The sequence below is a fragment of the Capricornis sumatraensis genome, chromosome 14, assembly GCF_032405125.1.
Source record: "Capricornis sumatraensis isolate serow.1 chromosome 14, serow.2, whole genome shotgun sequence".
NCBI lineage: Eukaryota > Metazoa > Chordata > Mammalia > Artiodactyla > Bovidae > Capricornis > Capricornis sumatraensis.
In genome coordinates this window covers 48,964,569-48,980,118 of record NC_091082.1, presented here as the reverse complement: position 1 = coordinate 48,980,118, position 15,550 = coordinate 48,964,569, and the positions used below count along the sequence as shown (strand labels likewise).

The 15,550-nt window shown below is 47.8% G+C and overlaps 1 protein-coding gene across 1 annotated transcript in view; it reads left to right on the top strand.

The window, feature by feature from the left end:
• The first annotated feature begins 246 nt into the window (after positions 1-246).
• TNFRSF8 (TNF receptor superfamily member 8) overlaps positions 247-15,550 on the top strand; it is a 36,603-nt gene continuing 21,299 nt past the window's right edge. The window contains exons 1-5 of the mRNA XM_068985735.1: positions 247-334; positions 3,426-3,519; positions 3,888-4,045; positions 5,786-5,902; positions 9,665-9,817. Coding sequence (XP_068841836.1) covers positions 247-334; positions 3,426-3,519; positions 3,888-4,045; positions 5,786-5,902; positions 9,665-9,817 — 610 coding nt within the window. The remainder of the gene's footprint in view (positions 335-3,425; positions 3,520-3,887; positions 4,046-5,785; positions 5,903-9,664; positions 9,818-15,550) is intronic.

The window sequence follows — 15,550 nt, the reverse complement described above, 5'->3', positions numbered from 1 at the left end:
CATCTGCCTTCTTGCCCTCATCTCAGGAACAGTCTGGAAGGAAGAGCAGGGCATGCCAGCTGCCCTGCCCAGCGGAAGACCATAGCAGTGTCTTCCCTCATGTGCTGGACTGTCCATGGGGGCTTTCTGGGTCCCTTCCCTCACCCTCTTTGAGTCCCCAGTGACCTTTCTCTGTGTCCCTCAGACCTCGTGGAGAAGAAGCCGTGCTCAAGGAACTCCTCCCGCGTCTGTGAGTGCCGGGCCGGCATGTTCTGTGGCACGTCAGTCGTCAACTCCTGTGCCCGCTGCATCCCCCACTCTGTCTGCCCGGCAGGAATGGTTGTCAAGTTGCAGGGTGAGTATCCCCACCGCCCAGGACCACGATCTGTGCTGATGCCACCCCACCCCCACCTCGACCTCCCACCTCCTCCTTCCTGCTGGACAGATGACATCTCCTATCATGATGATGCCGAGGATGCACCCAGAGGCCTCTGCGGTCCCTTCCCTGCACCTCAGGTCCCAGGCTCAGAAAGAGTTCCAGGCACTGCCCTGGCTGGAGGAGGTCTTGGGTTGGCTTGAGGCTCGGGGCAGAAATTCTCTGATGCTTGATAAGCAAGAAAGAAACCTGAAGTTTCTGTCCTGGCGTTTCCCAGAAGATCAGAGCTGGTTTCCCTGTTTGGGTCCATGGATGTGCCATGCTTTCTCTACCAGGTCTTCACACATGCTGTTCCCTCTTTCTGGAATATCCTTCCTTCCCTGTTCACCCAGTGAACTCAACTCTGCCTTCAGCTGTCCGTTCAGACATCACCTCCTGACCTCTCACAGATCACGCCTCCTTCCCAACATGGATGCGAACGCTGGTCTCTGTCTCAGTGTGGTCAGTGCTCGTCTCCATCTCTCCCCGTAGCTTCGTGAGGGCCAGGACCATGCCCAGCACATTCACAGTCATCTCCCCGCGAGGCGCGGTATCTGCCCCTCAGAGATGTCTGTCGACTGATGTGACTGGGAGATCAGAGCTGGGGGCAGGTAGAGTTCAAATCTGGTTGGATTCGCCCTGCTCACGCAGAACCCTCAGTAGACGGATCCTCAGAAGCCTGCCAGCTGCAGGCAGGCGAGGTGCATGTATGCATGCTAAGTCACTTCCGTCCTGTCTGACTCTGTGCGACCCTATGGACCGTAGCCTCCCAGGCTCCTCTGTCCGTGGGATTCTTCAGACAAGAATACTGGAGTGGGGAGCTGATCCCCTTCTCCAGGGGATCTTCCCAACCCAGGGATTGAACCTGCATCTCCTGTGTCTTCTGCAATGACAACTAGTGCTACCTGGGAAAGGGTTCTGAACTGGGCATCAGATACCTGGGATTTTGTACAGCTTTGCATCTGTGGGGTGTGTTCCCAGCCCTTTCTTGGCCTCGGTCTCAGCTTCTGTAAATGAGGAAGTGTAACTGGAAGGCCTTACATGGGGGCTTTTCTTGCTTAGAAGCTCTTCTCTAAGAAAGGCAGCTGTGAGTTCTGTTGCTGCTACCTGTGGACCAGCTCTGGCTCTCTCGACGGCATTCCTGCATCTGCCACACGGTGGCGCCAGAGGCCTCTCTTTCCTGCCCCCAGACCTCTGCCTAAAGCTGTACCACTGGCCATCTGTGGTCGTTGAGCCCTTAAAATGTGGCCAGTCACTTGAGATGGGCTGTCAGTATAGAATATGCGCTGGATTTCAAATACTTAGTACACAGAAAGTATACATTTTGTTATTTCTTATGTTGAATTTGTTGTTCAGTCTCAGTTATGTTGGAATCTTTGCGACCCCATAGACTGCAGCACGCCAGGCTTCCCTGTCCTTCACTATCTCCCAGAGTCTGCTCAAACACATGTCCATTGTGTCGATGATGCCATCCAACCATATCATCTGCCCTCTTCTCCGGCCCTCAGTCTTTCCCAGCATCCAGGTCTTTTCCAATGAGTTGGCTCTTCACATCAGGTGGCCAAAGTATTAGAGCTTCAGCTTCAGCATCAGTCCTTCCAGTGAATATTCAGGGTTGATTTCCTTTAGGATTAATTGGTTTATGTTGATTATCTACTAACATAATTTGTGTCCGACTCTCTGTGACCCTTTGGACTGCAGCCCTCCAGGCTCCTCTGTCCGTGGGATTTTTCAAGCAAGAATACTGGAACAGGTTCCCATTTCCTCCTCCAGGGGATCTTCCTGAGCCAGGGATCAAATCTGCATCTCCTGTATTGGCAGGCAGATTTTTTATCTGCTGAGCCATCAGGAAAGTTCATATTTTAGATATATTGGGTTAAATGTATTGCTTAATTTCACTTGTTTGTTCTTTACTATCCAAAATGTGGCTACTGGAAAATTTTAAAAAGTGACTTGTGATCCACGTATTTTATTGGATAGCACTGCTTGTAAAGCACTCCATCCTTTGGCTGCCAAACCCTTGCTCGATTCCTCTGTGAGAGTTCCCGCCGAGCAACTCTCAGGGCCTCAGTCTCTCCAGCTATAGAATGGAAAGTACTTTCTGCCTTAGGTGGAGCTTATAGCTATGTCTTACCCTAAGACCTTGCACCGACTTTCTCCTCTGAAATTTTCCAGACTCCATAAGGCTGTATTAGCCCCATTTTACAAGTGAGGAAACTGAGGTTCAGAGATGGCAGGTAAATTGCTTAAGATCACAGAGCAGGGAATATCTAATCCAGTGTTTGAACCTTATGCTCAAGTCTTGTCACCCCACCACAGTGCAGGTAGATGAGATGAGTCAGACTTGCTCATAGCCACTTCCACCAAAAGGTTCAAACTCAGGTCCACTTGACTGAAAGCACTATGGTTTCTTCTCCACTTTGCTTCCACCCAGTATTCTTCAGAACTCTTCGGTTTGGAGGTCACAAATTATTTGGTTCACGTAATTGAAAGTTTTCTTTGTGGAACTTCAGGTGTGGCTGGATCCAGGAGCTCTGTCTTTTCTCCGTCTCTCATCTCTACCCCACTGTGTGTTGCTTCTCCTGTAAAATATCTACCAGCAGCTCCAGACTCGCTTCCTACTCAACTCCAGTGGAAAATCTGTTTCTCCTTCCTATATTCTCAACAACAAGAACAAAACCTTGAAGTCGCTTCTCATAGACATGGCTTGGGTCATGTGCCCACCCCTGAGCCAGCCCATCATGGCCACAGGAATGGGATGGATTGATTGGTGCAGCCCGTCCCATGGCTATTCCTGGAAGTGGGAGTGGGGTGGTCAGTCTGTCCCAGCTCCTTACCACAGATACTGAATGTGGAAGGTGTAATTCTCCCGGGAAAACTGGGCTACTTTACCCCAAAGGTGAATGGATCCTGGGCAGGCACAAAGATCAGATGGCCGCTGTGTTTTCCTGGGTTGTGGTGGTAAGAATCTGCTCCTGGAGTCTCTGGCTCCTCAGCACCAAACCTGAAGGCATCGCTGTCCTCCCTGCAGGCACAGCACAGAGGGACACCGTCTGTGAACCAGCTTCCCCAAGGGCCAGCCCCAACTGCAGCGCCAGCCCACAGGACTGCAAGGGCCCCACCAGGTGACTCTCAGCCCCACACTATCCAGCTGACCCCTGTGTGGGGCTGTCCCACCTGATAGGAGACCCAGGGCATTGTGGGCTGGGGATGTGGATGGGGGTCAGTCCAGGGTGTCAGGGCTCCAGGGGGCCTCTCTGCAGAGCAGAAAGGTCATTGAGGCCCTACTGTGTGCCCAGCCTTCCCTGAGCACACAGGAGACCCAGAAGGACAAGAAAACACAGCTCTTGCTCCCAGGATCTGCCAGAGGGCCTGCCAGAGGCTGTGGGCAGAGTCTGGGGGCCCCTTCTCTATAGAAACGGCTGCCCCTGAGCACAGATTCCCCCTGCACCATCAGAAGAATTGCCAGTCCCATCTCTGGCTTCTTTCCCAGTGGCGCCATCCCCCAGGCCAAGCCCACCCTGACCTCCCCAGCAAGCCCTGGTGCCAGGACCATGCTTCTCGGAGGGGACATCCCCCTCACCCCAGAAGATGCTTCTAAAATGACTCCCAACTCCAGCTCCTTCGTGGTGAAGCTCAATCCAGATCCAGGTAAGCTCTCTAGAGGAGCCAGGGGCAGTCTCCAGGGCAATGGTGTCCAGTGGGTAGGGTGCTGTGTGTGGGGTGGTCAGGGCAAACAGTCACTGAACCAGTATGGGGCGAAGAGGCTCTCAAGGCCTTCTGGGACTGAGACCTTGGAGGGCTAGAGTAGAGAATGGAAGACTCACTTGTTTTTCCTGGTTTGGGTACCAGACACCGAGGCATGCTGGGGCAGCGGAGCAGGCCCATCTCTGCAGGTCTCAATATGATGCCCGCCTCTAGTTCCCATGGCAACCAATTAGGGTCCCCATTTACTCCTGTTCATTACCTGATAGTCTTCCATTGTACATGAATGTGTAAGAATATTACACTTTGTTTAACACACAGTTTTTGGATATTTGGGTTGTTTCTCCTGTTTGGCTGTAGTGAATAATGGAAAACAAGTCTTTGATGAATATGTTTTCATTTCTCTTTGTTTTTTTGAATTGATCTCTAGGACTTCTTATAATTCTGGGTCTGAGCCCTTTGTCTTATAGTTGTGTTTAAAACATCTTCTCCCACCCCGTGGCTTGCCTTCTCATCCTCTTCATGGTGTCTTTTGATGAAGAGGCGTTTTTAATCTCAGTGTAGTCAAATTGGTCCATCTTTCCCTTTCTGACTAGTGCTTCTCATGTTCTGCTCTGCAAGGCCTTCCCTCCACTGAGGTCTCAACGACATCCTACATTTACTTCCTAAGGTCATTACTGTTTTGCCTTTGTTTAAAGTGTCCCTATGAATATCCAGTTGAATCCACACCATTTGTCAAATAAATTGTCCTTTCCTCACTGTTTTACACGCCATCTTTGTTGTAAATCAAGGGTCCATATTTGTGTGGGTAGGATTATCTGTTTTATATATAGTCATGTGTGTACATTAATCCCAACAGCCTAATTTATCCCTCTCCCCATCTGGGCCTTCTTTAAATTCTCCCAATAATGTTTTATTATGATCTGTGTAGAGATATTTACATCTTTTTGTTAGATTTCTACATCTTTGGGGTTTCTGTCGATAATATAAATGATCTCTTTTTCAATACTTCATGTGCTAACTTTTTTATTGTTAGCACTAGTTTGAACTGTGTGAAATGCCAATATTTGATTATTTCTGTCCTATCTAAACAGCAATTTCATGTGGTTCAGTGCAAATATATAGACATTCAATTGATTTTGATATAGTGACATTATATCTAACTATCTTGCTAAAATCACTTATTCCTTCTAATAATGTATCTACAACCTCTTCGGATGGTCTGTGCAGTCTGTGGTATCATCTGTCCATAAGTGCTTGATGTCTTTCTAACCTTGCTCCTTTTGTTTCTTTTCCTTGCCTTATTGCATTGCCTATAATCTATGGGATCAAACTGAATAGAAGTTGTGATGGTAGGCATCCTTGTATCCTTGTTGAATTCAAAGAGAAAGTGGCTACCAAAGTTTTGAGCTGGGGAGTGACAGAGCAATGAGACTGGGGAGAGGGCTCTGGCAAAGGGAGGGACCAGAAGCAGGAGGGTCATTTTGGAGGCAGCTGGCCCTCTTTCCCTGTGTGGCGTTAGACATATCCCTTCCCTCTCTGAGCCTGAGGCCTCCCTCTGAAGGACTACTTGACACGTGCAGAGTTTGGGAGCTGGGGGGCTTCAGTGATGAGGGGTGGGATAGGGTGAGGGTGAAGCCTCTGCCCACGTGACCTGGCCTGGAGCTTCTTTGCTTCTTTTCCCAGGGCTGACCCTGCAGCCCCCGTGCCCTTGGGGGTCTGCTGACTGCAGGAAGCAGTGTAACCACGACTACTACCTGGACAGGGACGGTCGCTGCAAGGCCTGTGTGACATGTTCAGGAGGTAAGGGCCATGCCTCTCCTCCTGGGGCCTCTTCCAGAGAGTAAGGATGGTCTTGGAAGGAGAGGCCAAGAATCTGGGGGTGGGAGCCCTGAGTTGGGTCCTGGATGCTCAGTCCTCGGGATCCTGATTCACCTCACTGGCATTTTTTGAGCAATCGGCTTCTAGTGACTCCCACTGACTGTTGTGGGCTTTGATAGCCGTGACTCCCTTTCAGAGAGTTTCCATGCACTCACTCTGTCTTGCAAAGAAGCATTTGTTAATCAGCTACCTGTTTCAAGCTTGTCTCTTTATTTTTTGTACCTATCCCATGATGCCTGGATTGAGATTGCCCCCATTTTACAGAAGAGGAAACTGAGGCTTGGGGAAGTCAGGGGATTTCCAGGGCCACAGCCCTCACAAATGGCAGGGGCAGGATTTGAACCTGGCATCTGCTACCAGGTTCTGGGCTCATCACTCACTCCACTGCTTCTTAGAGCACCACTGTACCAGCACTTAGAGGCTGACTGCTGGTGTTCTCCCTGCGGCCAGCTGCCCGCCGCACCACCAGCTGCCCTGTGAAGTCCATGCAGCCACCCAGGTCCCAGACTGCCATGGCTATAGCCCCAGCCCAAGACAGCCTGCACCACCAGGGCGAGGTGTGATTCTGTCTCTGCAGCAACATGGACTGGAGTCGGGGGAGGCCACGTGGGGGAAAGGACATTCTGTTTGTGGTCATTGGAGGTCACTGTTCTGGTTACTAAGGCAACAGAGCAAATTTTCCCAAATATGAGTGGCAAAAAGCAAACCATTCATTGTAGTTGTGGAGTCTGTGGGTCAGAATTCAGACGTGACGCCAGAGGGCCAGCTGGTGTCTGCTGCATGAGGTCTGGAAAACCTGAAGCTTGAGAGCTGGAATCATATGCACCTTCTTCATTCATGGGTCTGGGTTTGATGCCCTCAGATCCTTTTCATGTCGGCTGCTATTTGGGCTTCCTTTGGGTGCTGGTGCTTTTGATGCTTTTGAACTGTGGCGTTGGAGAAGACTCTTGAGAGTCCCTTGGACTGCAAGGAGATCCAACCAGTCCATTCTGAAGGAGATCAGCCCTGGGATTTCTTTGGAAGGAATGATGCTAAAGCTGAAACTCCAGTACTTTGGCCACCTCATGCGAAGAGTTGACTCATTGGAAAAGACTCTGATGCTGGGAAGGATTGGGGGCAGGAGGAGAAGGGGATGACAGAGGATGATATGGCTGGATGGCATCACAGACTCGATGAACGTGAGTCTGAGTGAACTCCGGGAGTTGGTGATGGACAGGGAGGCCTGGCATGCTGCGATTCATGGGGTCGCAAAGAGTCGGACACGACTGAGTGACTGAACTGAACCGAACTGAACTTGGGTGCTGAACCCAAAGATGAGTTGGTAGTAGAATAGAAACCATACTCATTTTTATGACCCAGCTTCAAAAGTTACTCAGAAGGTAGAGAATCTGCCTGCAATGCAGGAGACCTGGGTTCGATCTCTGGGTCGGGAAGACCCCCCAGAGAAGGAGTGGCAACCCACTCCAGGACTCTCGCCTGGAGTATCCATGGACAAAGAAGCCTGGCGAGCTAGAGTCCATGGGGTCGCAAAGAGTCAGACACAACTGAACAACTAACACACTTTCAGAAATTACATGGCGTAACTTCCACTGCATTCTGCCTCTGAAGGCTGGGGAACAGGTTCCCCCTGGAGTCATGGAAGGGGAAAAGAGTCGAGTTTTTGGATGAGTAAGTGGCCAAGCTCTGGAAGAGCAGACAGACCGAAAGCTATTGCTGTGGCCATTCCTGGAAAATATATAATCTATCACAGCTGCTGTGTCAGATGAGGAAATAGATGACTCTGGGCCCCAGAATTCCTTCAAGTTGCGTAAATGAAGCCCTGCGAGGCTGTGGAGTAGAGCCCAAGTGCCTGGGGTCAAATCTTGGCTCTACTGCTTGAAAGCTTGTAAACGCAAGCAAGTTTCTTAACCTCTCTGGGCCTGTTTCCTCATCAGTAAAATGGACATTGTGAGAGACTCTTTCAGAGGGGTGTTCTGAGAGTTAAATAGGTTAACCTGAGTTAATCTGGATACAGTGCTAGAAACACTGCCTCAAACAGGCTTGGTTATGTTAATACAATATTATAATTAATAGTGCAGCCCCTTGTCTTTATCATGCAGGGCTTCTCAGCCTCTAAGTATCCCACCAATGTCTTTATTGAGCAAATTGTGTTTATCTAATCCACTGATACAGTAATTCTATTTTCACCCATTAATAAAGCATGCAGAATATCCCTCAGTTCAGTTCAGTTCAGTCGCTCAGTCGTGTCCGACTCTTTGCGACCCTATGAATTGCAGCACGCCAGGCCTCTCTGTCCATCACCAACTCCCGGAGTTCACTCAGACTCACGTTCATCGAGTCCATGATGCCATCCAGCCATATCATCCTCTGTCATCCCCTTCTCCTCCTGCCTCCAATCCCTCCCAACATCAGAGTCTTTTCCAATGAGTCAACTCTTCGCATGAGGTGGCCAAAGTACTGGAGTTTCAGCTTTAGCATCATTCCTTCCAAAGAAATCCCAGGGCTGATCTCCTTCAGAATGGACTGGTTGGATCTCCTTGCAGTCCAAGGGACTCTCAAGAGTCTTCTCCAACACCACAGTTCAAAAGCATCAATTCTTCGGCGCTCAGCCTTCTTCACAGTCCAACTCTCACATCCATACATGATTACTGGAAAAACCATAGCCTTGACAAACGGACCTTAGTCGGCAAAGTAATATCTCTGCTTTTGAATATGCTATCTAGGTTGGTCATAATATCCCTAAACATGTATAAATGCATTGTCACACTTTGTATTTTATAAAACCACTAACAATTTCTTTTTATTTTGGAGAAAACCCCACTTTTCATCACTAGAATTTTCAAACATCCTCAGAAGTAGAGAGAATCAGAAGTGGTTATGAACTATCACCCAGTTTTAAAGAATTATCAAGTCATGGCCAGTCTTGGTTCATCTTTACCCATGCTCACTCACCCCTAATCATTGAATTATTTTCTTAAAAAAATTTTTTTTGGAGGGGATTTTTCTCTTAATAGCTTTACTATTACTGATAGTAATAGTAAATTACTAGGTACAGATACATACAATAAATACAGTTGACATATACAGATAGATACAGTTGACATACTAAATACAGATAGATACAGTTGATATACAATAAAAGTTACATGTTTAAAGTGTGCAGTTTGATAAATTTTGAGACGTGTGTGGCTGTGAAACCATCACCACAATCAAGATAATGAACTGTCTGTCCACCTCCCAAAAGGTTCCTTAAGCTCTTTACTATCCCTCCCACCATTCCCTGCCCCTGCTTCCATTCCCAGGCATTTGGTATGCTGTCACTGTGAAAGAGTTTGCATTTTCTGGCTTTTCCTGTAAACAGAATTATAGAGCATAGACTCTTTTTTTGGCTGTGCTGAACGGCATGGAGGATCTTAGTTCCCTGAGCAGGGATCGAACCTGTGCCCCCTGCAGTGGAAGCACGGAGTCCTAACCATTGGACTGCCAGGGAAGTCCCTATATGCACCTTTTTTTAGCCAACTTCTTTCATTCAGCATAGTTACTTTCTGCACCAAAAGATCTGCTCAACAGAATAATCAAATAAGCACGTGTTCCTGGGCAAATCCGTCTCTGCCCTCCGGGGGTTCTCTGGATTCCTGCCCTCTTCATTCCAGTCCTTCCTTGGGACCCTTCTCTGTCCCCCAGATGGCCTCATGGAGAAGACACCTTGCACATGGAACTCTTCCCGAATCTGTGAGTGTCAACCTGGCATGTTCTGTGCCACGCCAGTCACCAATTCCTGTGCCCGCTGCGTCACCCACCCCAACTGCCCACCAGGGATGGTCACCAAGCTCCAGGGTAAGCAGTTCACATCCCCAACCAAGGGGCTGAGCTCTGTGTCCCTACAGCTGTGCCTCTCCCCTCCTCCAACCAACCAAGGACCTTTATTCCTAGCTATTAACTAGGTCAGATCTGGGCTATGGTTTCTCTTTGAATAGTTGGATCCAGGAAATGGTAAAAAATCAAAACTCGGCATTTTGGCAAGAGTTTCTAAGGATTGTTTTAAATTATTTAAAAATTTTGTTATTCTTCTCCTTGAAATTATTGGGCTGGTAAAATCTTGACTTGCTTGCAAGGTTGTTTTATTGACTCAAGATAGATCAATATAAAGCCTATGAGGAAGCTTCCAATTCAAATGGTGGACATTCACCAGATGAAAAAAAATATAAACCCTCGACAGCAGACAAAATAACAAACAAAAAAGAGTTCATCAGCAGATGAGAGAGTTCAGCGATGTTTTAGAAGGTGGATAACAGATGGCAGGGTGGCAACAAATGAAACGCAAGGAGAGGAAAACCCACCCCAGAATTCACTCCTTGAGGCTGGCAGAAAAGTGAGGGTAACCTGCTCATAAGACCCCCAGGGAGGCTCTGGGCTCAGACCAGGTAAGTAAAATGAAAGGGGTGGAGCAGAGAATTAGAAAGTGCAGTAAGCTACAACTTCATCTCCAACATAAAAATTAAAAATGTGTAACAATCTGCCTGCAATGCAGGAGACCCAGCTATGATTCTTGGGCCTGGAAGATCCCCTGGAGAAGAAAATGGCAACCAGCTCCAGTGTTCTTGCCTGGAGAATTCCATGGACAGAGGACCCTGGCAGGCTACAGTCCATGGGGCCACAAGAGTTGGATACGACTAGAAAGTAAACCACCAACAATGCAAAACCAACCAACCAAAGTGCAATCTAAAAAATTCATGAATATAACAGCAATGAGAAAACATGCAGCAATGATATACCATGGGCTCTGACCAGTCTGAGAGATGGTGCCTGAGTTTTTATATCCTGCTGAAAATGATCAAATTTTTGTCTAACGACACTGAAGGACTATCTAGGGATAACTAGGTATTGGCCACTCTGGTGCAAAGCCCTCTTTGCTTGTGTCTTTGGAAGTACACCCTGTCAGTAGGCTATTCCTGCCCAGTCACCCTGAGTGAAAGCCTTCCAGCTCACACTCCCCACCCATGATCCCAGAGTTCCCAGGCAGACCTCCTGCTGAGAGGAGACCCATGGGGAAAAGGACACACTAATAGCACAGTAGAAGAAACTCCACCTGCTGCTGGAATATTCAGCACTATTCTTTCTAAATAAATATGAATGAGAAGTATACATCTTCAGACTTATAAGGAAAAACAGCAGTATGAAGGAAAATAACAAGATACACAAACAGAAAAACTTACTACCAGTGAAGCAATGATGAACCCAGGAATGGAAGAGAAAATAGTGTCCACAGAAAAATTCGAGAAGTTACAACCACAGAGTGATAACATAAGGCAATGAAGAAGGAACAGTAAGAAAGTAGAAGACCAGAAATGACTTTTAGAAAGTGTGCTTGTTACCAATCTGTTGCCTCTCAGGCCCCAATTCACCTATGAACCCTTGCTGTGCTATAAGAGATTAGCCTTTTCAAGCATTTTCTCCTTGTGAGTGTGATTCTAGTATATGACAATAGAGGGCGCAAGAGGACCACTGCAGAAGAAAGGAGGTGTTTCTTGACTGCCTTTGCTTTTTCTTATTCTTGCTGGAGAGTCGGTTTCCAGGGCCTGTGGATGGGGACATGTGGTGGTGCCCTGACCCGGTCATCCTTCCAGAGGAGGCAGTCTCTTGGCAACCTCACAATGAGACTTAGGTTGAAATGACCTACCAAGAGCAAAGCAGGATGAATGAAGAGCACCCACGTCTAGACATAATGGGTGTGCACACGTGCATGCCTAGTTACATCCGACTCTGCGAGTCCATGGACTGTAGCCTGCCAGATTCCTTTATCCCCGAGATTTTACAGGCAAGAATACTGGAGTGGGTTGTCATTTCCTTTTCCGGGGGACCTTCCCAACTCAGAGATAAAACCTGAGTCTCTTGAGTCTTTCTGTATTGGCAGGCGGACGCTTTACCACTAGCACCACCTGGGAAGCCTGGCATAACAGATGTACCACCATTTATTTATCCATCCACCAGCTGATGGACATTTGGCTTGTTTCCAGTTTAGGGCTGCCATGAATAAAGCAGCTACAAATGTTCATTTATGGGTTTTTGTGTGGACATGCATTTTCATTTTGTGGGTAAATACCTAGGAGAGGGATGCCTGGGCATTGTGCTGGCCTACACAGAATGTCTTTGCAGGTCAGATCAAAGCTGGCCACCTGTGATCTGACCCAGCCACCTCTTTTTACGGGTTGAGGGAACCATGCGTAGAGCCAGAGTTAGAGCTGGGACACAGAGATCCTGAGTCACCCCAAGTGCTCTCCACTGGACCACACCAGCTCCTTCCTAGTTGACCGGATAATTTTTTTAGCTTAAATGCAATTATGTTTGAAAGCAGATTAAAAATATTTTCAGGGAATTCCCTGGTGGTTCAGTGGTTTGGACTCAGAGCTTTCACTGAAGGAGCCCAAGTTCAATCCCTGGTCAGGGAATTAAGATTCTGCAAGCCACACAGCATGGCAAAAACAAGAGAGGCATTTTCAGACATAAAAGGGCAGTCTGCTTCCCCACAACCCCATGTATCCTTTCTTAGTTGCTTGACGATGTAATCCAGTTAAATGAGGGGCAAAAAAGAAAAGCCATGAAATCTAGAAAACAGTGGCTCCATCCCAGGAGAGAAGAGAAGGGAAGTCCCAGAATGACACCGGTGCTAAAGACATGACAACATCTGGTTGAGCCTCATCAGAGCAGGAAAGTGAGGGGTGCCAGGGAATTGTCTACAGGAATAGAAGTTAGAATGGTGGTCAATTTCAGGAGTAGTAGAGTTGAACAACTTGAGAATATGGTGAAGGCACATTATTCTTTCATCAACAGAAAAGAAAAAAGGCAATTGAAAACTCTAGGGAAAATAAAAAGCTGACAAATGTACGGCTCAAGTATGAAGATGAAAATTTCATCTAATTTTAAGCAGTTTCTGAGTGTATGGGAAAAAATTCCATTTGACCTTGATGCTAAGACCGTTCTCCTTTAACTGGCCTAAGGATCAGGTGTTTGGATTTAAAGAGAAGTATTTAAGTCTGATAGACAATATCTATTTTTTTTTTTTTAAGTTTCTAAATGGGTCTAAGAGCAGGCAGGTTCCTTCCTGCTCCCCCTCCCTCCCCCCGGCCCCACTTTCCAGCGAGCCTTTTCCAGAGAACACAGGCAGATTAAGTAGGGACTAAATGATGTCTTCTGTTGACCTTCAGATCCAAAGGAGGAAAAAAGGGGAGAATCAGTAACTCATGGAGGAAGGAGAAAGGTTATGGAGAGGTTATGGTAAATACATACAGAGAAGGGATGAGAGGCACCCAGGAGTGCTGGGCCCAATTTCTCTGCTTAGAGGAAGGACAGCATTTCTATTGCTGGATTCTGTTGCAGGTTGCCTTAGAAGGGAGGCTGCCTTGAAGGGAGGTCAGAGGGTGCTTGCTAACTGGGTGGTGGTGTTCAGTCAATCACTCAGTCGTGTCCAAATCTTTCAACCCCATGGACTGCAGCACACCAGGCTTTCCATCACCATCTCCCAGAGTTTGCTCAAACTTATATCCTTTGAGTTGGTGATTTCATCCAACCATCTCATCCTCTGTCTCTCCCTTCTCCTCCTGCCCCCAATCCCTCCCAGCATCAGGGTCTTTTCCAATGAGTCAACTCTTCGTATCAGGTGGCCGAAGTATTGGAGCTTCAGCTTTAGCATCAGTCCTTCCAACGAATATTCAGGACTGATTTCCTTAAGGATTGACTGGTTGGATCTCCTTGCAGTCCAAGGGACTCTCAAGAGTCTTCTCCAACACCACAGTTCGAAAGCATCAATTCTTCAGCACTCAGCCTTCTTTATGGTCCAACTCTCTCATCCATACATGACTACTACTGGAGAAACCATAGCTTTGACTAGATGGAGCTTTGTTGGCAAAGTGATGGCTCTGCTTTTTAATATGCTGTCTAGGTTCATCATAGCTTTTCTTCCAAGTAGCAAGCATCTTTTAATTTCATGGCTGCAGTCGCCAGCTGCAGTGATTTTTAAACCCAAGAAAATAAAGTCTGTCACTGTTTCCATTGTTTCCTGGGTGTAGCTACAGTTAGTGTTCTTGAGCAAAAGAGCTCCTCCAGTCCTCTCCAAGTCAACTCTCACTGAATCCCCAGGACATCTCAAATACAGGTAGAAATTATCATAACAATTGCATTATCTTCCTCATAGCCCAAGGTCTCCAGGCTTCAACTAATTCAGGTAATGGTCTGGTGACCACATGGAAAGACAGAGTATCTTTTTTTTTTTTTTTAATGTTTTTAATTTACTTTTTAAAAAAGAAATAATTCTGTTTATTTAGTTTTGGTCGTGCTGGGCCTTTGTTGCTGCAGGGCTTTTGCTCTAGTTGCGGGGAGTGGGGGCTGCTGTCTAGTTGCAGGGGGTGGGGGCCGCTGTCTAGTTGCAGGGGGTGGGGGCCGCTGTCTAGTTGCGGGGAGTGGGGGCCGCTGTCTAGTTGTGCGGGGTGGGGGCCACTGTCTAGTTGCAGGAAGTGGGGCTGCTGTCTAGTTGCGGGGGTGGGGGCCGCTCTCTAGTTGCGGGGAGCGGGGGCTGCTCTCTAGTTGCCTACGTGGGCATACTGCAGTGGCTTCTCCTGATACAGAGCACGGGCTCTAGGGCGCGTGGGCTTCAGTAGTTGTGACTCGTGGGCTATAGAGCATAGGCTCAATAGTTATGGTGCATGGGCTTATTTGCTTCCCGGCATGTGGGATCCTCCCAGATCCAACCCATGTCTCCGCATTGGCAGGCAGATTCTTTACCACTGAGCTACTAGGGAAGTCCTAATTTGCTGATTTTTAATCGCTCTACAATATTGTTTTGGTTTCTGCTGTGTGTGTGTGTGTGTGTGTGTGTGTGTGTGTGTGTGAGTCAGTCAGTTGTGTCCGACTCTTTGCAACCCCACAGACTATAACCCGTCAGGCTCCTCTGTCCATGAGATTTTCCAGGCAAGGATACTGGAGGGTTGCCATTTCTTTCTCCAGTGGATCTTCCTGACCCAGGGATCAAACCTGGGTCTCCTACATTGCAGGCGAATGCTTTACTGTCTGAGCTACCAGGGAAGTTTCTGCCATGTATCAACATGAATTGGTCATATAGGTATGCCCCCTCTCTTGAACCTCCCTGCCATCTCCTACTGTCTATGTGAAAACCTCCAAAAAGTGGAGGGTTCCTCAGTTCAGTGCAGTCACTCAGTCGTGTCCGATTCTTTGCGACCCCGTGAATCGCAGCACACCAGGCCTCCCTGTCCATCACCAACTCCCGGAGTTTACCCAAACTCATGTCCATCGAATCGGTGATGCCATCCAGCCATCTCATCCTCTGTCGTCCCTTTCTCCTCCTGTCCCCAATCCCTCCCAGCATCAGGGTTTTTTCCAGTGAGTCAACTCTTTGCATGAGGTGGCCAAAGTATTGGAGTTTCAGCTTCTGCATCAGTCCTTCCAATGAACACCCAGGACTGATCTCCTTTAGGATGGACTGGTTGGATCTCCTTGCAGAGTCTTATCCAACACCATAGTTCAAAAGCATCAATTCTTCGGTGCTCAGCTTTCTTC